Source organism: Nyctereutes procyonoides, unplaced genomic scaffold, assembly GCF_905146905.1.
Source record: "Nyctereutes procyonoides isolate TBG_1078 unplaced genomic scaffold, NYPRO_anot_genome, whole genome shotgun sequence".
Classification (NCBI taxonomy): Eukaryota; Metazoa; Chordata; class Mammalia; order Carnivora; family Canidae; genus Nyctereutes; species Nyctereutes procyonoides.
In genome coordinates, this window is record NW_026575121.1 from 58,890,247 (window position 1) to 58,913,806 (window position 23,560).

At 50.7% G+C, this 23,560-nt stretch overlaps 2 protein-coding genes across 4 annotated transcripts in view; one reads left to right on the forward strand and one right to left on the reverse strand.

Annotated features, from left to right (window-relative positions):
* Positions 1-539: 539 nt before the first annotated feature.
* NAXD (NAD(P)HX dehydratase) lies at positions 540-22,656 on the forward strand. Of its 2 annotated transcripts, none has more exons than XM_055336060.1 (10): positions 540-1,277; positions 5,071-5,221; positions 9,467-9,512; positions 10,276-10,364; positions 12,412-12,520; positions 18,211-18,261; positions 18,347-18,451; positions 19,140-19,260; positions 20,395-20,515; positions 21,401-22,656. In XM_055336060.1, exons 1-10 carry the CDS (start codon positions 935-937, stop codon positions 21,549-21,551), a joined length of 1,287 nt encoding a protein of 428 aa, XP_055192035.1. In that variant the 5' UTR covers positions 540-934; the 3' UTR covers positions 21,552-22,656. The 2 variants fall into 2 exon arrangements, with proteins under 2 accessions (XP_055192035.1, XP_055192036.1); XM_055336061.1 differs by having other exon boundaries at positions 1,277-1,403.
* Positions 7,931-23,560, reverse strand: part of CARS2 (cysteinyl-tRNA synthetase 2, mitochondrial) — a 60,921-nt gene continuing 45,291 nt past the window's right edge. The window contains exons 16-17 of one of the 2 annotated variants that reach the window (XR_008665788.1): positions 8,738-8,867; positions 7,931-8,069 (exon numbers count right to left, since the gene is read on the reverse strand). The gene's annotated coding sequence lies outside the window, so the exon portion shown is untranslated. Of the gene's footprint in view, positions 8,070-8,737; positions 8,868-21,514; positions 23,513-23,560 lie in introns of those variants that run through there. The other variant, XM_055336050.1, reaches the window with a different exon arrangement.

A 23,560-nucleotide genomic window follows, 5' to 3' on the forward strand; every position in this document is an offset into this window, starting at 1 on the left:
GGCCACGGCAAGGCCTCAAAGATCCCGCAGGTCCTCTTGAGCACCCGAGTTCTTTCCCTGACCTCCCCCAGCTCCCAGTATACAATCAGCCGCCCACCCCCAGGGGTGGTCTTAATGAAGCACCATCTGGCACCAGAGAGGTCTCAGGAATTTTCTCTTGGTGGTGGGCTCTGGACCCGAAACTGCCTCAGGAGTGACAGGATCTTTCTGTGTCTGTAGGAAGCAGGGAGGTGCATTCAGAAGGTGCTGGTGGGTCGTGTCCCCCGAGGCAGGTGTGGGTCCGCACTCCCAGAACCTGTCAGTGTCACCACTTGCGGAGGCAGGGTCCTTGCAGAGGGCCGAGGCAGGGTAAGGGAACCCGAGGGCGGTACCGCTGCTGGGCACAGGCTCGTGGCAAGAACGCCCTGCGAGGACGCAGAGGCACCGCAGGGAAGGGACGCCCGGGGCTGGGGCCCCCCCGCAGCTGCAGAGGGCGAGGCCCCTCAGCACCCACCGCCCGCCTGCCCGCCCGCCCCTCTAGCCTGTGCGCCTGCAAGCAGCCTCCGCCAGGCAGGCCCTCGGGAAGAGGCTTGCGGGAGGGGAAGACAGAAGACGGGCTGCCCTCCAGGTTTCCGACTGCAGTCACTGGGACGGCCGAGCCCGCTCACCGGGCCGGGGGCCTGGCGGGGGCCGCCCGGCCTCACCGACGGGCTCGGAGTCGGGGCCGGGGGCCTGGCGGGGGTCGCCCGGCCTCACCGACCGGCTCGGAGTCGGGGCCGGGGGCCTGGCGGGGGCCGCCCGCCGCACAGAGCAGCGCCGAGTCCAGCGGCGTCGGCCCACACGGAATCGGGCTGCGCTAAGGCGCTGCTCCAGATTCCCCAGCTGCTTCCCGAGAGCGACCTGCTCGTTAGCTGCGCAGCGCCCGCCCCGTTTCCTATAACGCCCCAACCCCAAAATGGGGAACAACGAAAACAACCCGAACCCTACTACCCTGAAGCGCCTCTGGAGGCTGGAACCTGTTTCCCTGCAAAATCCAGGGGCCCCGCAGCTGGGCCCCCCGCCGGTTGGGCCCCGAGCTCGCCCATCGCCAGAGACCGTTCAGGACTGGCGGAGGCCCGTCTGTGGGTGGGGCGAGCCCGGGCGACGGCCTGCTTCCGGCGACGGCGCAAGGGCCGCCGGGAGCCGGAAGTCCGCCCAGAGTCGGGTTCCGCTGCGGCCGCGCGGGGGTGCCTGGGAGTCCGGAAGTCGGCGGATGGCTGCGGGTTCCGTCTGGGAGGCTGCCGGGGCCTGCCGGCGAGGTAAGGTACCCGCCGCCCTTGCCCGCATGGCCGCTCGGGCGGGGCCCAGGGCTGCGCTCGCCGGCGCGGCGGCTGTGGCGCTGCTGTCCGCCGCGCTCGTGCTCTACGAGCTGCCGCCGGGTGCAGGTACCGGCCGCGGGCGCCCGTGGGCGCGGGAGGCGCCGCGGAAGGCCGCTGGCGTGCGGAGCTGTGCGGCCGGTGCGGCCTGGCCTGTGCGCGGCCACGGGGCCGAGGGGCGGCGTCGGAGGTCCGGGGGGCCGCGGGGGGCCCGGGGGGCCGCGCGGGGCCGGGAAGGGACGGGCTTCGCCGGCCGGCCGCAGCACCGCGCCCGGGGCCACCCGAGCGACCCCCGAGGACCCTGGCCGGGTGTCAGACGGGGCGCGCCGTGTAGGAAGATTGGAGGCGTGTGGGGAACAGGGATGGCCTGATCCGAGCCCCGTAACCCCTCGTGAGGTGCCTTCCTCGTTCTGATTGCCCGGTGGACGTGTATTCACCCAAAACACAGGAATGCGTTTTAGAGCGTTCAGGAGCTGGCGGGTTGCATTACACGTTTCTCAGGCTCGGTGGAGAGACTTGATTGCCGACCTTTGTGTGGGCGGGAGGGACGGGCTCTGAGAACGTGGAATGACTGCACCCGTGGTTGCCCAGCCAGTGAGCAGCCGACAGGGTGACGCTCTCTTTTGCTGTGATAGCAGAGAGATTCTGCTACGGACGCGTGTACAGTGCTGCAGGCCGGAGACTCTTGGGCGTGTTTGGCTCTTTGTTTCTCTGCAGGATGGTTCCAAAGGCTTTTGCTTTTTTTTTTTTTTTTTTTTTTTTTCCATTGAAGTAAAGCTGACACGCAGCATTGCGTTAGTTTCAGGTGCCAGTTGCTTTGAGAGGTATGAAAGGGTTCCTTAGCTTCACCTCACGCCGCCGGCAGAGAGGCTTCTGGTCAGTTTGCTCAGAGACTTTATTGGTAGCCCTCTGCCGTACATTTGCACACTGTGATTAGTTGGCGGTATTTCTTTTGCGAGTTTGTTCGAGGTTTTATTATCAGGCTGATTTGCTGAGCTTTTACCAAAAAGCAGGTGGAGTGGTAGAGCCCTGACTTCCTAGCCTGGCCTCAGGGCATCTCCGTTACTGTGAGGATTGCTGTCAGGTGCTCCAGGTGAGTGATGGTTCTTTGTTCAAAGCACAGCTGGCACAAAGGTGTTATCCTAGAGGGTTGTAGGAGGTAAGTGATTCTAGAAAACAGCCCAGGCTTAAGAAATCCATTGACTTCTCCAGACTGCCGCAGCCACTTTCGGAACACAAGAATCAGACGGGTTTGACCTGTCCTTCCAGACTCAGAATCATCCTGAGGATAAAGTTACTTAGTGACGTAGACTTTAAATCACCCCTCGGCAAGGCCTCTTTATCCTTGAGAAGGTTGGTGTTCATACTTAATATTTCTGTGGGTAAATGCAAATGGTGCATGCCAGTAAGCCAGCTGGCCCTGAGGAAGTGTGAAGTGTAGGGAAATGTCACGGACCTTCGTTTGGCCCTTTGCTAACAGAAGGCATTGGTCTCAGATGGATGGGACAGAGGCTGGTGAGCCGTGTGGATTTACTTTGCATCTATACACTTCTGGTCAAAATCCAGTGAAAATCCTATACTTCTCAAGTGATTTTATTCCACCACGCCCAAATGGTTAGGGGGCAATTGAGAGGGATTTGGTCGTCGTCTTGTCTTTTGGTTGGTGTGGTGACTATTTGGTTAAAGAAAAGTGATTTGCCTTAAAATGGCAGCATTTTGGTAAAAATGATGTTTTTTGTTCTGGCTTATCCATTACTGCACCCGGCATCTTCACAGGCCTGCCTCTCTGGGCTCCAGTTCCCTTGTCTGTAAAAGGGTAAACTGACTGCTAACGAGGAGAATAAACCAAGATGCTTTTAGTTCATCAAACGCTTGTCCAGTTCTGTGCCGGACTCCGAGGTGACTGAGAGTGGGGAAGCACCTGTCCTAAAGCTGGAGATGGGAGCTGTACCATGTCCTGTGTAGGCGAAGTGTAGTGGCGTGGTCTTAGGGTATACCCTGTATGTGACTAAGTACTGGAACCTGATAAACCCATGACATTGTAAGAAACCCAGAGCAACCCTTGTGTGACTTGGTTATAGTTTCTAGACTTTAAAAAGCAACTGTATGTCATGATGTAGGTTTGGTATTGACCAATCATGTTATGCTAGACGTGATAAAGTTGGGGACAGATGCACAGCCTGCGTTTCCATGACTGCAGAGATGCTCTTCAGTCAGTGATTTGTCACCGTGTTTGATGGCAGCCACTCTGATTCCCTTCCTGCAGCTCATCAGTGAGTGCCCAGTGATGGCATGAGAAGACCGTGTGCAGTCTGGGAATTGGGAGTGTGGACAGGCACCAGGGAGGAGGAGGGAGAGTAAGGTCTCTGGTAGCTCGGTGGCTCTGGGGCAGGACTGTAGACAGGTCACTGGACTTTGGAAGCACAGGCATCCGCCCCCTGTCACCATCGCTGAGCAAACCCAGTTGTGCCTTTTCTTGGCCAAAGGTTTGCAGTGATTCTGTTTTGAGTTTTAGTCTTGCGTTGGTTTGGGAGAAGGTGCAGAGTGTTGAGGTTGAGAGTAGTTAATATTCTCACATGGGGGTGGGGGTCTCAGCACCTGGCATGTCAACTAAGGAAGCATTTATACCTACTCATTAAAGAAAACTACTTGGATAAATTTGTTGAATAAAAAGTGAAACTGTAAGAGTGTAATTAAAGATAAAGCTGTTTACCTTATGGAGCTGGGGCAGCTTTGGTCTTCATTCCAACTGTGACACCTGCCTGGTTTTCTCTGCTGCTGAGATGACTGGAAGGAAACAAATGTTGGTGCCTTGTGTGAGAGTATTGTATGTATCTACAAAGACCCTTTAATTCTAGAGAAAACAGGTGCTTTATTATCTATTCAAACATTGAATATACAACATGTTACAGAACATGGCATTTCTCTCACAGATGAGCTGGGTTTGAATATCAAGGGAGCAAAATACATGATGAGGAAGTTTCAAGAAAGGCAATTAAAATCTAGCTGTTTAGAGACAAAATCATTTTATTGTTTTAAAATGCCACTTTGGGGATCCCGGGGTGGCTCAGCGGTTTAGCGCCTGCCTTTGGCCCAGGGCGTGATCCTGGAGACCCGAGATCGAGTTCCACATCGGGCTCCCGGCATGGGGCCTGCTTCTCTCTCTGCCTCTCTCTCTCTTTCTCTCTCTGTCTCTCTGTGTCTTTCATGAATTAATAAATTTTAAAAAGATCTTAAAAAAAACAAAAACAAAATAAAATGCCATTTTGAACCCAGTGTAAGCTATGTTCTCTATTTAGAATACCATTTCTAGGTTATTTAGTTGAGTGTCAGAAACGTGACTAGAAGGTTGGGAGTATGAAGATGATCAAGGAAGGTAACAAATGGGAGGTTGCTTTTTAGCAACCTGAAGAGACCCGATAAACTTGATGGAAGATTGAACTGGAATATGTGTGGTTTATTAAGTAGTAATGCATTAGAAACATCTTCTGAAAGATTAATTAGTCTTCTGGAATGTCTAATACATTTCAAAAACAAACTTGGTATGTATAGCTTGTGTGTTGTAATTTCTAAGCATCGTTTGGTTAGAGAAATAAAATAGTGAAACCATTGGATAAAAATCTATAGCATTCACATTAAGTCAACTTTGGGAAGTGTTTTGGTTAATAGGCTGTCTTTCAGTCTTTTTCATGTGTGCTGATATTTTTCTAAATGATTTCATTTTCCTGTTTTTCAGTTTTACAAAGAGCATTTTCACTGCATAAAGCACGTTCAATAGAGGATATGGAAAATACTTTGCAGCTGGTGAGAAATATTATACCTCCTCTAACTACCAAGAAGCACAAAGGCCAGGATGGAAGAATAGGCATAGTCGGAGGCTGCCAAGAGTAAGTGACTTGGAAAATGTGGGTGTTTAGGCTGTCTCTGTCGTCTCACTGCCTGCTTACCAGCTGGCTGTTTGTCTAGTTAGACCCCAGTAATCATTTCTCCGTGTAGTCGGATGTTCTGACACCGGTATTTGTCAGTGTTGAACTTTGTGACTGAATAGGGGAAAACAGTAAGGGTCCCAAGTGAGCTGTTAGTGTAGAGATTGCACCTGCAGGGGGGGCTGGGATGGGACTCTTTCTTGTTTTAGGCTTTACTGACCAGCCTACATACTTTAAATATGTATTACTTTGTGGATTTTTTTTTTTTTTTAAGATTTTATTTGAGAGAGAGAGTGAGCACTTGCGGACAAGCGGGGGGAGCAACAGGGGAAGAGGGACAAGCCAGCTCTGCACTGAGTAGGGAGTCTGATGCGGAGCTCAGTCCCAGGACTCAAGGACCATGACCTGAGCTGAAGGCAGCAGATGCTTCACTGACTGAGCCACCCAGAGGCCCCTAAACCTGTTACTTTGTAATCAGAAGAAAAACGGTGTGTTTGGTTTACTTTGTCAATTTGAAGATGTTCTTCCAAGTCATTCATGAAATTTGACAGATCTAGCCTTTTTTTTCAAGGCTTGTTTTCTAATTCTGTATATTTTGCTGCTGTGCAGTTTGACACAGTTTTATAATTTGTCCTTGTTTATAAAATGATACCTTTGCCTTTGACTTAATCAACCTTGGTTAGCATTTCAGCTACCGCTTACTGTCTGTTCATATCATGTGCTGTCTTTGCCTGGCTGTATATTTTCAGTTTATCACATGGTTAGTTGTCTTATAAATATAATACATAGCTTGGTTTGTTTCCTAACCTCATGTGACAGTAATTGCTTTTTTATTTTTTATTTTTTAAGATTTTATTTATTTATTCATGAGAGGCACAGAGAGGGAGAGAGAGAGAGGCAGAGACACGGGCAGAGGGAGAAGCAGGCTCCATGCAGGGAGCCCGGTGGCAGGACTTGATCCCAGGATCCCGGGATCACACCCCAAGCTGAAGGCAGGCGCTAAAGCACTGAGCCACCCAGGGATCCCAGTAATTGCTTTTTTAATACTGCAAATCAGCCTGTTCATGTTTAGAGTCTACCTCATGTACTCTCTAAGACCTGTTATGTTTTCTCTTTATTTTACTTTGTGTTTCCATTTTTTTATTATTTTTGCTAGGTTTTCCCTTATATTAATTTGGAAATTGTATTATGCTTTCAAATTTAGGTGTTGCCTTTTCTGACTATTATGGTGAATTACAAATGCCACTCAGGAGAGAGAGTTAACACTTGATTAACCTAGCCCAACCCCTAACTGCTACGTGGAACTTTGTATACAATACTGCCAGGTAGATCCTGTGTTATTTCCTCCCTGGCCTAGAAGTCTGCACTTTGGCTCTTCTGGCATATTCTTTGACAACGTGGGGGGGGGGGTTGTTGCTTGGGGAGGGGGCACTTGTACACCTGCTGTGTCTTGCTCTGGTCGGTGGGCTGCTTGGTGCTTTGGCTGAGTTGGGGATGCTCGGGTAGCAGGATTTTCTGTGGTAACCTATATATGATCACATAGTCCTCTAGCCTGTATTTTGCACTACAAAAAAAAGTTTGCCTTGATTTATAAGTAATTTGTTCTTGCTTAGATGTTTGTAAGATTTTTTTTCTTTAGAATTTTGCAGTTTCCTCCAGATATGTCTGGAATGTGTCTTATTTTCACTAATTTTATTGAGACTTGGTGAGCTCTTTCCATCTGTAGCCGTGGTCCCTTTGGATGAGGGAAATTTGCCTGTTACTGGCTCCCACTTCTCATCTGTTTTCTTCTCCTCCTATTGCATGTTGGGCTCTTGGATCCTTAGTTCTTACCTGCTTTTCTTCCTTTAGTCCCTGGTTAAAGGACAGTCCTCCCCCAGCCTCTGGGATGGAGGCCAGCAGGTGGCCTCTGCCGGGTGGTTGGGTCCTTCATCCTTTGAGAGAATTGAGGAAGTCAGGGGTTTTGGTCCTCACATTCCCTCCATCTCCTGCCTTATATTTTGGGACATCTACATGAGAAGAACTGGACGTCAGATTTTCTTTTCAGATAAGTTTGGTAGTGTAGCATGCTAGGGGTGATTATCTAACTTAAAGTATGTCAGTTAGCTTTAGGAACTAACCTTGAAAATAGGATCATTGTTATTGTGATTATAAAAGTATTATCTGCTTGTTATAAAAATTCAAATGGTCCAGAAATGTATGAAGTGAAAGCCTCAGAGTATCTCAAATAATAATTCAGTGTGGACACATTATTAGTCTTCTGGACTTTGTGCATGCAACTATTTATTTATTTTACAAAACTGGGAGCATGTCACTGTTTTGTGCCAGTCTCAGCTTATCAATAACCAGTGTTATGGGACCTGCCCCTGAGTTCTTACGATCACAAGATGCCCTCTAGCCACAACTACCAGGAAACTTTGAAAAAATAAAGCTGTTTTACTTATAGGACTTGGAAATGACACAGCATCTCTGGGGCCTCACAACTGAGGGCTGCAAGTAGACAGAGCATGTAGGTTCGGGATTCTCCTTTTATTGGGGTTGAGGGCAAGGGCTTAGGTTTCAAAGATTCACTCTTTATTGGTGAATTTATTTATTTATTTTAATATTTTATTTATTTATTCATGAGAGACACAGAGAGAGAGGCTGAGACACAGGCAGAGGGAGAAGCAGGCTTCATGCAGGGAGCCCGATGCGGGACCCGGGACTCCAAGATCACGCCCTGGGCCAAAGGCAGGTGCCAAACCACTGAGCCACCCAGGGATCCCCCTTTATTGGTGAATTTGAAGCACAAGTGTGGGAATTTAAAGCCCTGGAAGAGAAAAAGACAAGTGGCCCAGATGGTCAGTTACTGAAATCAACCAAAATCTTTAAAGGAGCCTCAAGGGGGCGAGGGTGGCCTGGCTCTCCGCCTAGTCTTGGGCCGGTAATGCATTTGAAATGGCGGTCTTTGAAGTGGATGGTTTTGTAGTCAAAGCTTACATCAGATATTATTACAAAACAGAAGAAAGAACAACTGTCAGAGCTTTGCATTATGTTAATGCAGTGTTCTGGGTGTCCATCATTCCATGTCGGTTCCTAGAGATTGGTTCTTGGTAAGTGGGGGTGTAGTATTCTTTGTAAAGATGGACCGTAACTTATTTAGCCAATCCCTGTTGATAGGCGAGTGGTCACCTGCTCTTTTTCCCCAACTAAACAGTACGGTTGTAGACATCCCTGTATGTTTTTCTGCTTATATGTGCATCTTGTTTTTTTCCAGGGGATCAGTTCCTAGAATTTCTACTGGAGCAGAACACATAGACATCTTAAATGTTGTTGCATGCTGCAAATTGCCACCCCCCCCCCCCCACACACACGCACTGGTGTGTACTGCCACCTATAAGCATCTCCCCCTCCCTCCACCCCTCACACCTTTTGCTGGATAAATAGGCAAGCTAGTTTTTATGGTTTTAGTGCATCTTCTTTGTTGGGCTAGCATACCTGTTGTGGGGTGGAGCAGAGACAGCATGCGTGTGGCATGTCCTGTCTTGTGTTCCTGGCCCGTTGGTGGCCTTGCTGTGCGGGAGTGTGTAGAGTTTACTCAGTCTTTTTCCTGGGTTTTCTTCACTGCCTGGGATTGACATAAAGGTTACAGTCATTCATCTGATGACAAGTTCAAGCATTTTTTCTCTGCTTCAGGCAATATTAACATTACTCACAGGCACTCTGGAAGGTGGAATGGGAACAGGAGGGATTTGTGTGAGTCTCAGTGCCAGACTATGTGCTGCTGTCCTCGCTATCATCCTCTTACAGCGTTCTGAACTGTGCTCACCTGTGTCACCCCTCCCCCCCACCCGGGGGTAGGGACGTCTTCAGTGAACTCTTACAGCCTCCTCAAGCCTCTAGTTTGAACACAGTGCTGCAGAGAGCCAGTGGTCCTAACCCTGGGTGGCTCAGTTGGTTGAGTGTCTGACTTATATTGGCTCATGGTCCCAGAGTGGAAGGTTCAGACCTGGCATTGGGCTCCATGCCTACTTAAACAAAACCAAAGGTCTTAAATGACAAACGGACTTGTTGCAATCCATGTTTGTTGATGTTTATTAAACATTTACTGAACACCTATGAAGTGCTGGGTCCTGGGCTCTGTGATTCATGTCTGTGAAACCTGATAAACCTGGTGTGTTTGCCTCTTTCTCAGAAGTTGATGACTGTCAATATCTTCCTTTTTAGGTATACTGGAGCACCTTACTTCGCAGCAATCTCAGCTCTCAAAGTGGTAGGTCTGTTTACAACTTTTCTAGTCAAGAGTTGGATTCTTTAAATATGATTAGGGAAGTGTTTTCTTTCTTTCTTTCTTTCTTTCTTTCTTTCTTTCTTTCTTTCTTCTTTCTTTCTTTCTTTTCTTCTTTCTTTCTTTCTTTCTTTCTTTCTTTCTTTCTTTCTTTCTTTCTTTCTTTCTTTCTTTCTTTCTTTTCTTCTTTCCTTTTTTCTTTAAGATTTATTTAGAGAGAGAGTACGAGCAGGGGAGGGAGGCAGAGGGAGAAGCAGGCTGCCTGCTGAGCAGGGAGCCCCATGTGGGGCTCAGTCCTGGGATTCTGGAATCATGACCTGAGCTGAAGGCAGATGCTGTACCGACTGAGCCCCACCTCCCCACCCAGGCACCCCCATGGAATTTTGTTAACTGAAGTTTTATCAGAACTATCCTTCACCAGCATGATCCTGGGATGCTGCTTCAGTTCTCACTTAAGCAGTTGGCATCTTTACAACCTTGGTGATTTCCCAGGCCTAATGGCTCAGTTAAGATAAAATGTGCCCCCCCATGGCCCCCACGGGTGCGGCAGCCTGAGCTGGTCTGGGTTGACCTGCCTCTTGGGTGGCAGCAGAAGTCTGCTTTCTGTTCCAGCCCTTTTCTTAGTTTCTGGCCTCCTCTGAGCCACCTAGCTATAGTGTAAGAGCTGTGGTGAGGGGCTTGGCTGAGGCCACCTAGGTGTCTGTTGGCGGGCCCGGCTCTGAGTCAGCCTCTTGTGCTCATTTCTCAGGGCGCAGACTTATCCCACGTGTTCTGCACCCGGGAGGCCGCACCTGTGATCAAGTCGTATAGCCCGGAGCTGATCGTTCACCCGATTCTGTGAGTGGGGCCTCACGGGGGTGCGTTACTCGCAGTGCTCCTCAGGTGTGGGGCCTTCTTGTGGGCTCCCAGAGCCTCTGTTGAGGGGCTGCCATACTGGGAAGTGGTAGGTAGGTGCTGTGGGAAGGAAGGAGAAGTTGTGAAGAGCCCACTGTCTGCAGTCAGAAGATAAGCAGCCGTGTGTGTACAGCATGGGATGAGATTTGAGCCACCAGGGGGCCGTGCCCCAGGTTGACCCATGGTCCATCAGAAATGGTTGAGGCTTCCTAGGAGAGGTCTGGGCCTTGCCTGTGGTCAAGCTTCCCACACAGTAACGAGGGGCCCATCAGGCAGGAACAGGGTCCTTCCCTCATGCGGCAGATGCTTCCAGTGCCGGTCCTTGCCCTGGCTTCCACAGGGACAGCGTCAAACCAAGCAGACAAAACAGCTGTTCCTGGCCCTTGGGCTTTGCAGTGGTGAAAATGTTCTCGGTGCCCTCCAGAACTGGGGCTGCTGACCATGTATGGCTAAGGAGCACCTGAAATGTGGCTGGGGGGCCTCAGAAGCTGAGTTTTTACTTTAACTAAAATAGCCCCATGTGGCTGGTGTCTGCCATACTGGGCTGCAGAGCTCTGGAGACAGACATGCAAGGCAACAGTGTGTCAGAGAACCTAACCAGGGCCTGTACATGCATGTGGCATGTGTGTGGTTTTCTCTAGGGTGATTGTGGGCAGGGGCCCAGAGAGTGGCATTCAGGTAGGGACCTGCAGACACAAGGAAGAGCTGGTACGACTTGAGCCGAGGAGTGTCTAGGAGCACAAGGGGCTTAGGATGGGGCAGGTGACCAGGGGGGTGCAGGGCCAAGCCCTGAGGTTGTGGGGGTTATCCTAAGGGGTTTGGCTTTCAGGTAAATGAGGAGGAGGGAGAAGAGGGCCACTGGAACACTTGAGCAGGGAGGGACAGGGTCTAGTGTACATTTATTTAAAAGTTGTGACCTGGCTGCTGTGTTGAGAATGAGCTTTTGGGGCCCAGGATGGAAGCAGGGGTTGCATGAGAAAAGTGTTGTAAGGATGCTGGGGTGAGTAAGTGATGAGGGAGAAATAAGAGAAGGGTCAGCTTTGAGGTGCACTTGAAAGTACAGCCCCAGGATTTGCTGACAGGGGGACATAGGGCAGAAGGAAAAGATGAGAGTCATGAAGGCCACTCTGGATTTGGTCTGCGCTAGTTGTTGTCAAGATGAGGAACCTGAGAGAGCAGGTTTTGGTCGGCGAGACCATCAGGGGCTGGCTTTTGGATGTTTCCATTTGCCTGCTGGATATCTAAGCAGTGTTGCTGTTAGACCTTGGATGGAGTGGGGTGCTCAGGGAAGGTGTAGACCTGGGGGCTGATGTGGGGGAGGTGTGTAAAGCCAGGAGGCAAGGGTAAGGCTAACCAGGAGTGCGTGTCAGCAGGGCCAGCCCAGCATCCAACAGCTGGGAGCAGAGGGTGGGTGGCAGTGCAGGAGGAGGGCTGTTCTGGAGAACTGTTGGCACTCGCCTGGAAGGCCCGTGTCCCTGCATCTGTCAGACACAGGGGCTAAGTACAAGTCCTTGGATGCTTGGATCTTGCCATGGGGTAGTTGGGGGGCAGAGGCTTGCAGAGTGGGTTCTAAGAGTCCAAGGAGCAAGATGGTAAGCGGGAAGCTGCCGTGGAGGAACAACAAAATCCAGACAGCCATCAGGTCCTGCTCCTACTGACAAGGTTCCCAGGGGATGCCCCTTCGAGTTCCTAAAGTACCCTGTGTGACAGGAAACAACCTGGTTCATCCTAGAAGACCAAGATGGTTTTGAAAGTAGCTGGAATGTCTCAGTGTATAGATGCTGAAAGCTGGATTCGTACATTGGGGAATGAAAGATGAGCCCATCTATGGGGATAAGAGGGGAGACATGGCTAGATGCAGGCTGGGGTCCTGGCCTGAGTCCTGCAACAGAAGGAACCAGCGAGATCCAGAAAAATGTGGTCTCCCTAATAAGGTAAGTCAGTGAGTGCAAATGGTACTAAATTGTCTGGCCTCCTTTTCCCGATGCAGCGACAGCCCCAGCGCTGTTCACGATGTGGAGGAGTGGCTGCCCCGGCTGCATGCCCTGGTCGTGGGACCTGGCCTGGGTCGAGACAATATTCTTCTTGAAAACGTTAAGGTAAATGTAGAGAATTACTGAACATGCCTTATCTCATAGACTTGACTCAGCTTGTGGAGTTAAAAGAGAAGCATTTTCTTGGAGTTTCTGTTGTTCAGTGTTCACAAGTCTCTTGATGGAGTAATGAAGATGGTTTAGGGGAGGGGGAAACACTAGGCAAAGAGCTAGGAATGAACCTAAAATAGACCAGGTGGAATAAGTCTCTTGCTCTCGGGGCAGTAGCTTTTATACTGCAGCAGGGAAGTCCCTGGGACTGCCCCGTGTTCCGGTGTCCACTTTGAATGAGAAGCATAGTGATAGGCACCTGGGGGAGGAGGGACAGCCACTCCATCCTTTTACAAAGAGCTGAGAAAACAGGGGTGTCAAATGAACCAGCAGTTGTACATTTGGGACAAATAATCTGAAAACCAGTCCCATACAGTCAAGCAGTGGCTCTAGGTAACACACCGCAAATGAGGCCTCTGGGCTGTCCTGGTTTGGAGCCACCTGGAGCTGGCATGGGCCACGTCACATGTCAGGCAGCATCGTCCAGTCCTTTTTTTTTTTTTTTTAAGATTTATTTATCCATGATAGACACACAGAGAGAGGCAGAGACATAGGCAGAGGGAGAAGCAGGCTCCATGCAGGGAGCCCGATGTGGGACCTGATCCCAGGATCACGCCCAGAGCTGAAGGCAGATGCTCAACTGCTGAGCCACTCAGGCCTCCCAAGCATCCTCTAATCTTGAAAATTCTTGACTACTTGCTGAAAAGTAGAAATAAATCATAGCTGAGGAAAGCTAGCTCCTTTGATTCATGTGAGCTGAGGGGGAGACCTGAATGGGGAACCCTGTGTGTAGCCTGTGGTCTCCTGTGCACTTGTATCCTGAGATGGTGGCTCTCTGCACAGGGTGGGTGGGAGATGGGCTGTGACAGCCTCTCTGCCAGGTGGTTTGTCTTTGGGAAGAGAGGCAAGTGAGAGCTCCTGCCAGAATGGGGATGACCCTCAGGATGATGGGGTTTGTGACCTTTTGTGACTTGTCCACCGCCTGGATGCATGTGTCCCCTCAGATTCACGTGCTGGAATCCTGACCCCCAAGGTAGGGTGTCAGGAGGTGAGGCCTTTGGGGAGTGATTAGGTTGTGTGGGTGGAGGAGCCTTCTGAATGGAATTCACGCCCGTATAAAGGGGCTCCCGGGAGCTCCCCTCCACTTCTACCAGCTAAGGACACAGCACGGCCTGTGACCTGTAGGAGGCCCTCAGCCAGCACCCACATCCTGGACTTGAAGCTTCCAGAACTGTGAGCAGTACATCTCTGTTGTTTCCAAGCCACCCAGCCTGTGGCATCTGTCACAGCAGCCTGAGTGGACTCAGCACAGTCTGACTGTGATTTGCTTCAGGAAGCCACCTGTCAGGGTGTCTCCTGAACCAAACCTGGAACAGAGACACCCTCTTGTGTACTGTTGTGATCTGCAGGTCCCAGGCCTGCCCATCCTGGCAATGTGGCTTTCTGTGCTGTTCACCTCTGAGGAGCTGCCACGCCAGACATCACCTCACCCTTTCCCATGTCTCTCAGGACTTCTTCCTCAGCAGGGCATTTTCTGCACAGAGATTTAAGCTCTCTGATAAGAAATGAACTTATTTTTGAAATAGCAGTTTAAACGAGTGGGGAAAATATGCTTGGATTTTACCAGAATTCCTCCTAAATATTTTTTCCCTGGGGACACGTGTGCAGGGGCTACCCCCAGCACTGGCCTGGGGCCCCGGGATGGCTGGGGACCGTCAGGGACCATGGGTTTCCTCATGTTTTACTTGGTTACAGAGCTCAGTACCGTCTGTGACTTGTATACTCACAGTGGGTGTGTTCCGTGTGCTGCTCTCACTGTGCTGTGTTCCTGCACACACTTCCTAAATGTTTCCTGAGCGAATTTGTTATCTAGTATAATCCTGAAAACAGCCCTGTTGGATAGATTTCTCTTAGCCTTGTTTGTATTTTTCTTTTTCTTTCTTTTCTTCCTTTTCTTTCTTTTCCTTCCTTCATTTTCTTCCTTCCTTCCTTATTTATTTGGGACAGCATGCATAAGCAGGAGGAGTGGCAAGCTCTCTGCTGAGCAGGGAGTCTGAATCAGGGACTTAGGGCTCCATCCCAGGACCCTGGGATCATGACCTGAGCCAAAGGCAGACGCTTCACCGACTGAGCCCCCCAGACACCCCCATATCCTCGTTTTTCTGATGACAAAAATTGAATCTTGGAGAAATTAAATTACACCCCCAAAGTGGCCATGTAATAAGTTGCTGAGTTCTTAACTTCATCAAGAATTTTTGCATGCCACACAATTCATGCATTTAAAGCATACAATTCCGAGGTTTCTGAGTATCTTCACAGTTGTAGAGCCACTACCATGAGAACACTCTGATCATTCCAAAAAGAAATCCTGCATCTGTTAGCAGCTGCTCCCTTTTCCTCTCAAACTCCCCAGCCCCTAGCAGCCACAGTCTCTACCTGCAGCCTGTGTATTTGTATCTTCCGGACCTTTTGTAGCAACGCGGTCTGACAGGACTGGTGTTTGTGACCAGCTGTGTTTACTCAGCAGCATCTCGGGGCTCACGTGCATTTGGTGTGGGTCAGTGTTCCACTCCTTTCCTTGCTGGTGGATATTCTCCTGTGTGGACCACATTTTGTTTATCCATCCCTTGTGGCTTCTGCATTGGGCTGTTGAAAGTAGTGCCACTATGAATCTTTGTGTACAGATTTTTGTGACAACCCTATTTCACGTTTGGAGGAACTCCTCTGTTTGCTGCACTTTTTTTCTCGCATGAATTTTTAATTCTTAAGTTAATTTTCTTTGAAGAGCTTTATTGTTTTAGCTCTTATATGTAGGTCTATGGTGCATCTTGAATACATTTTATGTCTGGTGTAGGGAGTGGATACTTCGTTCCAGCACCACTCTGCTTGAGTGAATTGTCTGTTCATCCTTGTTGAAAGTCTGGACATCAGTGCAGGGGTTTATTTCTGGGCTCTCATCTCTGCTCATTGATTTGTACAGCTGTCCTTGCACTGGGAGCACTCCGTCCTGACAGTGGTGGCAGTGTGATCCTGCCAACTTTGTTCATTTTGGGAGTATTTTGGCTGTTCTGGGTTGTATGCATCTCCACAGGAACTTTAGGATCAGAAGAGGAAGCAGGGATTCTGACAGGGAACATGCTGAATGTGAACTCAGCTTGGCCATGCTGCTGCCCTACAGTATTCAGTCTCCCATGTCATATGCTGGTTAGGAACCGGAGTTTTCTGGATCTAGGACCTAGGCTCTTGACTAGAGCTCATACTATTTATGCTCCTTTGTAGCTTGCTCTTAATGATAGGTCCTGGCGGCTTTTCCTGATAGAATAGCTACATGTTCCTCATTATTTAGCTATATCACGATATACTATATTTAGCTAGTTCATTTAGGTGGTTTACAGCTTTTTCTTATGTTAGTGATGTCTTGAACATTTTTGCTTAAGTATTTTGTCTGTTTCTTTTAGGTGTGTCCTAAATGTCTACGAGCTGTATGGCCAGATGGTGTTGGCTGCAGCAGCTCCCTCCCACCAGAGGGCTGCCCTCTCAGGGCTTCTGCTGGGGGGGGGGCATTCCTTCTCCCCTGGGCGCCACCTCCCGTGCAGGAGTGCTCCCCTTTGACTGTGGCTGTATCTTACTGTCAGACACATGGGGCTGCTGCTCAGCCAGCATCCAGCCTCTTCTGACTGGTGGGTGTGCAGCTCCTTCCCTTCTCTGCTATCCTCCCCGTGGGTTAGATTGTTGGCTAGATGGTGGGGCCATGGCAATGTCATCAAGTGGCCTCCCTTGGAGCTGCTGTCACCTTCGCTGTGTGTCCAGGCCCTGACGGCAGCGTGACAGACGAGGACAGAGTTAAATGCACAGCACACTTCGTACAAATACCCCAAGTGATGGAGCAAACCCGTCCTTACAGGAGTGAGGATGCACAACTCTTTGTGTGCCAGGAGACCCGAATGTGATGCGACATGATTCATACCTGCCTAGTCACGTCGATTTGGCTTTCCTGGTGTTTGAACCTTCACCCCAATGTTCGTCAGGATCGGCAGAGGAAAGCACAGAGATGGAAGTGTCGTTGCTGTGGCCCAGCACTGCCGCCCAAAAGCAGAGATTGAGGGAAGCTGAATCTGTTTTCGCAGCAAAGCCAAAACTCAAAGCAGCAGGCAGAGTGTTTTCATTGTTAAGTGAGGAAATATGCTTTGATGAGGCTCTTGTACCCTGACCCTCCTTTGAAGGGGCTTTGCGACCTCTCTGAATCCTCAAACCCATGTCCACAAAATACAACAGGGTAGGGCAAGGAGGGCACGGTAGGGCAAGCCCTCACCTTGTGGGGTCTCCCATTTCATTTTCGGAATAACTTCTGGTTAAATATGTCTGGGTTTATCTTTTAGTATTTCAGGTTATTTCTACTTACCATCTATTTTGTTTTACTATTTCTTTTTTTTAACGTATGTTAAGGCCCTTGGACTCACAGATACTCCAGGAAGGAGCAGGGTAATAGACGTTGGGCCTAAGCAGGTGTCTGGCTCAGCGCTGGACTGCTCGTGCAAAGTAACAGTTACTGCAGCTGCCCTTCAGGGGCTGCCAGCCCTCTTGCTGAAGACCGGGTGAATCTTTAGAGGTGGGTAAACCTGGAGAGTATTGAGGCATTACTCTGATCTTACCAGGAAACTGAGGTTCAGAGACTGGGCTGACTTTACTCAAGTTCACCCAACTCCAAGCAGCAGAGCTAGGATTTCGGAGGTGGCGTTGAGGCTCAGCCTGCGGCAGCTCCGCTGGGATACAAGTTGCGTGCTGTAGTGCCCCAGACGCTGTCGGGATCTGGGTGCTCCTTTGACATAGAGCCTGAGTCAGAGGCCATCCCATGAAGAGGTTGGCGCTCCCTTGGGCTCAGGGCCATGAGAGTAGCTGTCCATCATCCAGGGTTTCCTCACTGCTTCCTTTGCTACCACCCCCCCCCCCCAACCCCTACCTGGAGGGCCAGAAGGGACTTCCTAGGAAGTCCACGCTGCTTAGGAGGGCAGCCTCCTGGGCAGCCGCAGCGGGACACTGCAGGTGGGGCTTTACAGCAGACGTTCTCTCCCAGTCCCTGAGGGCGTCTGCAAGCTGTGTGGCAGATTAGTTTTTTTCTGAGGCCTCTCTTTGGTGGGCGAGCCCACCCACCATGTGCTCACCCGCTTGTCTCCGTGCTGTGTGCTGGACACTGGGCATCCTGGAGTGCGGCTGTCGTCTCACTGTTCTCTTAATGTTTTCTACTGTCAAGTGTGTGTTCTGGGTAGAGATGGGTGTCACGTGGTATTGCAGCGTGTCAAATACTGGCGCATGTATTTGGGGGAATTCTAAAGACTTCAGATTTTTCATCTGGGAACCCTGAGATGTGTATTGATGGGACACTTGGAGCTTCTAGCTTGGGGTCAGCCTCCATGGGCTCGCCTGCCCCAGTGCTGGGTATTGTGCTTCCCACAGACTCCTGTCTAGGGTTTGTGGTGCCCCTGCCTTACAGAGGGGCTACTGCCCATTCATTTGAGTTTCCTTCTGTTTCTTGTCTTGCATTTACGTTTTCTGTGTATTTGTTGAATTCATCATGGAACTGCTTGCTTGGTGTTAATTCCACTGGGGGTGATGGGCTTGTTCAGCATAGCTTTCTTTTCTTGCAGGGCATTTTAGAAGCATCCAAGGCCAGGGACATCCCTGTCATCATTGATGCAGTGAGTGTGGCCTCTCCTCTCATGCCCCTTCTCACAGCCAGGCCTGCCCCTAAGACTGTGCATACATACCTGTCCCTGTCTATAGGATGGGCTGTGGCTGATAGCTCAGCACCCAGCCCTCATCCAGAGCTACCGGAAGGCTGTTCTCACTCCCAACCATGTGGAATTCAACAGACTCTCTGAAGCTGTGGTGAGTTCACTGACCACCCAAAAAGTGTAAACCCTCCCCTTCCTGAGGAGGGGTGAGGGATGGCTCTGGTGCCCCGACCTTTCCCCGCAGGGGCATATTTGCAGATGGCCAGCAAGTAGATGCATGTTTCCACATGCTAACAGTGCTATTCTTTCTTGGTGGTGCACGGAATCCTGGGGCATCCTGTCACCAGCAAATCTGTGACTAGGTGAGAGGCGGGGCAGTGGGCTCTGGGCCGCTCACTCCATCCCTTCCTGCATTGCCTCACCTGTGAAATGTGGGTCATGAGAACATCGCCTCATAGAGTCTAAGGATGAAGTGAGATGATGAATGTAAACCCACAGGTTCTACATATGAAGCGTCCCATAGATGTTAGCATGTTATCATTTAGAGTTGTGTCACTTCTGCAAACCTGTAAAACTCTAGCCTTGGGCATTGTTCCCTTAACTTTGATCCGAAAGTCCGGGGAGGGTAAGAACAGTGTTTCCACATCCACCTGAGGACTTGCTGTCCAGCTCTTCTGGGCCCACTTCCCCCTGGTGCACGGGTTGTACACATCTGTGTGGGGGGCCAGAGCTCCTGGAGGCTTCCTATGTCTGAGATCAGGGTGGATGGGCAGGATGTATCCGTGATTGTGGGTTCCTTCCATGTGTTTAACAATGGCCTGTCTGTGCTGTCCCACTCGCAGCTGAGCCACCCAGTCGATGGTAGTGATCATCATGAAGCTGTACGGAGGCTCAGTCAGGCCCTGGGGAATGTGACCGTGGTACAGAAAGGGGAGCGGGACGTGATCTCTGATGGCGAACAGGGTAGGTACCTGTAGGCTTCACGCAGGTCGGTTGGTTTGGCTGTGCTGGGCACCAGCCCCTGGAAAACTGTGGTCACACACAGCACATTGCTGTCCCTCGTGTCACACATGTTCCACACATAGACTTCCCAGTGAGCTTGCATTTCTCACTGTTTCACAAAGGGAAATGACCTTGCTGAGTGTTTGGATGTCAGGTGCAGCAGCTACGGTTCTGTCCATGATCTGTGGCAGCCCTGTCAGATGTGGTGCCCAGGGTCCTGGACCTGCTGCCTCCAGCTTACCTGCAGCATTAGAGACAGTTATATGAATATTTCCTGGCATTTTATTGTTAAGAAGGGCTAGAAAGTGAGGAAACACTGGGAGTGGACACCAGTGGAGGGGCTTGCCAGGTGCTGGACATGGCAGCTTCCACCTCGTTCTGTCTCTAGGGCCTGCTGGCTGCCTAGTGGGAAGAACAGGGAGGTTATGGTGTGTGCTGGAGACCTGCCATCAATGACAGTGAGGGTCAGAGTCTCCCCAGTGCACCCAGAACAGGTCCTCCCCTCACATGGCGGGACTGGGCAGCAGGGAGCGCGTTGGTTCTGTACTTACAGGATGGGCTGCCTTGGCATAGAGCTGCTGACCAGGTGGTGGGAGGCACACTGGGGCCCCAAAGAGTGCTGCTTGTGTGCTCCCCCACACTGGATAGGCGATACCAAGGGTATGTTCTCTGAGGGACCTTGAAACCTTTTTGTTGCTGGGAAGTGCTCTAGAGTCTGACATTCAGAAGATACAACCACCTGTTTTCCAAAGTGGCTGCTGGGTTATACAGCATAAATGGAAGAGCAGCATAAATGGAAGAGCGGCCACTGGCTGGGTCCATGCAGGCGTGCTAGTGTGGCATGCACCTCCTTGGCCTGAAGATCCCCGGTACCTGTGCTCTGCTCCCGTGTCTGCTCCAGCAGGCCCAAGTTGGATGAGTCTGTTTGCCGCCTGTGTTGTGCTACGCAGGTGCTTCTGGGCTGGCCTGGGTCTGCTCTTCTGTAAACCAGGCTGCCTTGTACAGAACAGATGGGAAGAGCTGCTGCTGATTGAGATCGTGCCTCAGGCCCAGGTGAGCTCGTCCTCTAATGGCTGTGTCCCTCTCGCCCTGCAGTACTCGAGTGCACCCAGAAGGGCAGCAGCCGCAGGTGTGGCGGCCAGGGAGATCTGCTGTCAGGCACTCTGGGCGTCCTGGTGCACTGGGCACTGCACGCCGCTCCTGAAAAGACTAATGGGTATGTGACATCTTCACTTGTCTTCCCCTTGAGAGCTTTGAATCGTGTGAACCATTTTAGTTGCCCATGTTTAATAAGTAGCCACATGAAACCTTGGTGTTCTGTGGAAGCGATCCCAGGATGGGGATGTGATCCCAGAACGGTCACCTGGTTGGCTCTTGGCTCAGTGTAAGGTTGATGCCCTGGCCCGTTGCTCAGTGCCAATGCTCTGGAGTGTCTGTGGTTTGTGAAGCTCCCCAAATTTGAGACCGTGTTCCGGGGGGTGCGATGTGAACCCCTGTAAAGCAGAACAGTAGACCAGAAATAGAGCAGAGGTGAGCCGGCCTTGATTGCTGTCCTGAAGTGGGAGCTTTATCTAAGAGGCAGAACTCTGAACTGCAGGCTTGGCCCACGTCCACTGCTGAGCACAGGCAGGTTCCAGTCCTCCGTGACTTGTTCTCTATACCTGTCATATGACGGTGGGGCCACATGTGCTGGGGTGGGGTGTCCTGGGTCTGGAGGGTGCCCCACCTGTGAAGCCTGTGAGGCCTGTAGGGTGGTAGCACAACAGGAAGTAGGGAGCACCTGTTAAGGGCATGTACATGGAGAAACAAGATTGTACGGGGGCCTGTTGATGATGGTGGGAACCCGCATTCTCAGATCTTCAACATTTCTCCCTGGCGCTGATGCATATGGGTCTAGTTATCATTGGGGGTAGAACTGCCATGCTGTCCTCTGGGTGGGTGGGTATTGATGGGCCCTATCTCCCTGGTCTTAAGGCTGCCTTCTATCTCAGAAGGCTAGCAGACTTGCCTGCTAGGCCTGTTCGGGGTCCCAGGTGGGAAAGGAAGGGAAGGTCAGGCCTACAGTGAGTGTAGGCACCTGCTGACCATCCTCCCCTTCCAGGTCCAGCCCTCTCCTCCTGGCCGCCTTGGGTGCATGCTCACTCACGAGGCAGTGCAGCCTCCAGGCCTTCCAGAAGCACGGACGTTCCACCACCACCACCGACATGATTGCTGAAATTGGGCCTGCATTCAGCAGACTCTTTGAAACCTGAGCCACGACAGCAAGAAGCAAGCGTGCTGATGGGGGAGGCTGCCTTTGTCCTGGGAATCCACGTCAGGTATTGATTTTGGGCTACTTGCATAGTTGATTTAGTGTCACTGTAACACCTCCAAGTATTCCTGAACTTTTCTTAGCTGCTCAGTAGTAAGGGACAGATGAGCTGTGCACAGGGCCAGCAGCTGAGCTTTGTGCGCTTGCTGTAAGACCATGGACCCGCTCCTGGTCTGGGCTCCTTCCTCCTCACTGCCCACGTTTCCTGTGTGCGCGCATGCACGCACAAGAAATTCCCCGTGTCACATGCTACTCACAAGACTCCCACTGGTCCTGTTAAAGTATCTACAGGATGAGGAGTTGTGCTGTTTAAATTGAGGTCCACCAAGCGGCATCGCATGTGTGGTCTTCGGCGTGTTTGCTTTTTAAACACGGATCTGGTTGGAATTGTCGGCAGAAATAGTAAGCATGAGTGGTCAAGGTTAATTGGTTGAAGTATTATCAGTGACCAGCTTTCAGAGGAAACACTCCTCCTACGTGTGTGTGCAGTGATGGCGGTGGGCAGCATGCCCTTGGAGTTGTGGAGCCCTCGTCTGTGATGTGACCCATTCACAGGCTCTCAGGAGGAACAGACGAAGTTGGACGTTTGGGAGCACCCAGGAGGCCCTAAGTGCAGGGACTGACTGCTATCATTAAAAGTGGGTGTTGTCAGGAAGAGATTCCATTAGAGGTGCCCTGTTAGCCTCTGGTTGGCACTCTAGGTGGATGGTTTTCTCTGTGGCCTGAGAGCTGCTTCTCTGGTGTCTTTCTCTGTGGGGTTGGTTTCTGTGCCTGTGAATACTTCCCGTAGGTTTCAGGGTCTTTCTACAAGGACAGGAGTTGTGTGGATCCTTTACACGTCTGTTTGCCCTGATGGTCATCGTTGGCTGATGTTCTCTGATTGAGACCCTTCACCCCAAACGGATCTTAATGTTTCCCACTCTTGTTTCATATGTAATTTGTTTCCCACTCTTGTTTCATATGTAATTTGAGAAGTGTCACTGTTTTTCCCTTTGGGGAATTACATCTAAATCCTGGTAACTATTAAAAAAAGCATATCTGGTTTATTTCAGTGTGGAGTTGTGTACTTTTTTCTTAGAAAGCCCAAACCCATCTTTCAACTTTCCTCAGTGAAGGCACTGTCAGCAGGGGGCCAAAAATGGAAAAGCCTACCAACGTTGTTAAAACGAAGTAGTCCTGGGCAGCCCGGGTGGTTCAGCAGCTTAGTGCTGCCTTCAGCCCAGGGCGTGATCCTGGAGACCCGGGATCGAGTCCCATGTCAGGCTCCCTGCATGGAGCCTGCTTCTCCTCTGCCTCTCTCTCTCTCTCATGAAAAAAATAAAATCTTTATAAAAAAAAAAAATGAAGTAATCCTTTCATTCCACAGAAAGTAAAATTCAAGAGTCACAGAAATATTCTTATATTTTTGCTCTGAGTGTGTATGGCAGTGAGGAGTGTATCCAAGTATACACACCTGTGTGGACCTATTAGCTCCAGCTAAGGACAAGCATTTACCTCAAGACCAAGAGAGCAGCATGGAAGCACCTCCTAGTGGTCAGGTTTGGCATCTGGCCATCAGGGAACAGCGTGATCCCCATGTACTGAGGGGGACCCTCATAAGTGGGTCACTGTTGGCAAGGCCGCTTCTGAATGGGTTTCCTCAGCGGTAGACAAGACACCACTGCCTTTTGGGGTCATGAAGGTCAGTGACCAGTGAATGTGGCTGTTGAGCATCAGCACTCTATACACCACGGTGCCTAGTATGTGCTTCCCCCCTGTGCCCACAGGACCGGTGAAGGCCAACTTGACAGTACTGGACCGTAGGCTGGCCTGGCTGGGGACAGAGCGGGGTGTGGGCTGCACAGTGCTGGTGCTGGTTTCCACCTCCTGCTCGTGGTCTGCTGTCAGACCTGTGTCTTCCATCTACGAGAATTAGGGGTTAAAACAAGATTAGGTGCAGCACAAAGACGA

Excerpts from the sequence above, each read along its gene's own strand:
- NAXD (XM_055336060.1), top strand. The coding sequence starts at position 935 with ATGGGGAACAACGAAAACAACCCGAACCCTACTACCCTGAAGCGCCTC. Across the intron at positions 9,513-10,275 it reads CAATCTCAGCTCTCAAAGTG|GGCGCAGACTTATCCCACGT; the intron begins GTAGGTCTGTTT and ends CTCATTTCTCAG. Across the intron at positions 18,452-19,139 it reads ACAGACTCTCTGAAGCTGTG|CTGAGCCACCCAGTCGATGG; the intron begins GTGAGTTCACTG and ends TCCCACTCGCAG.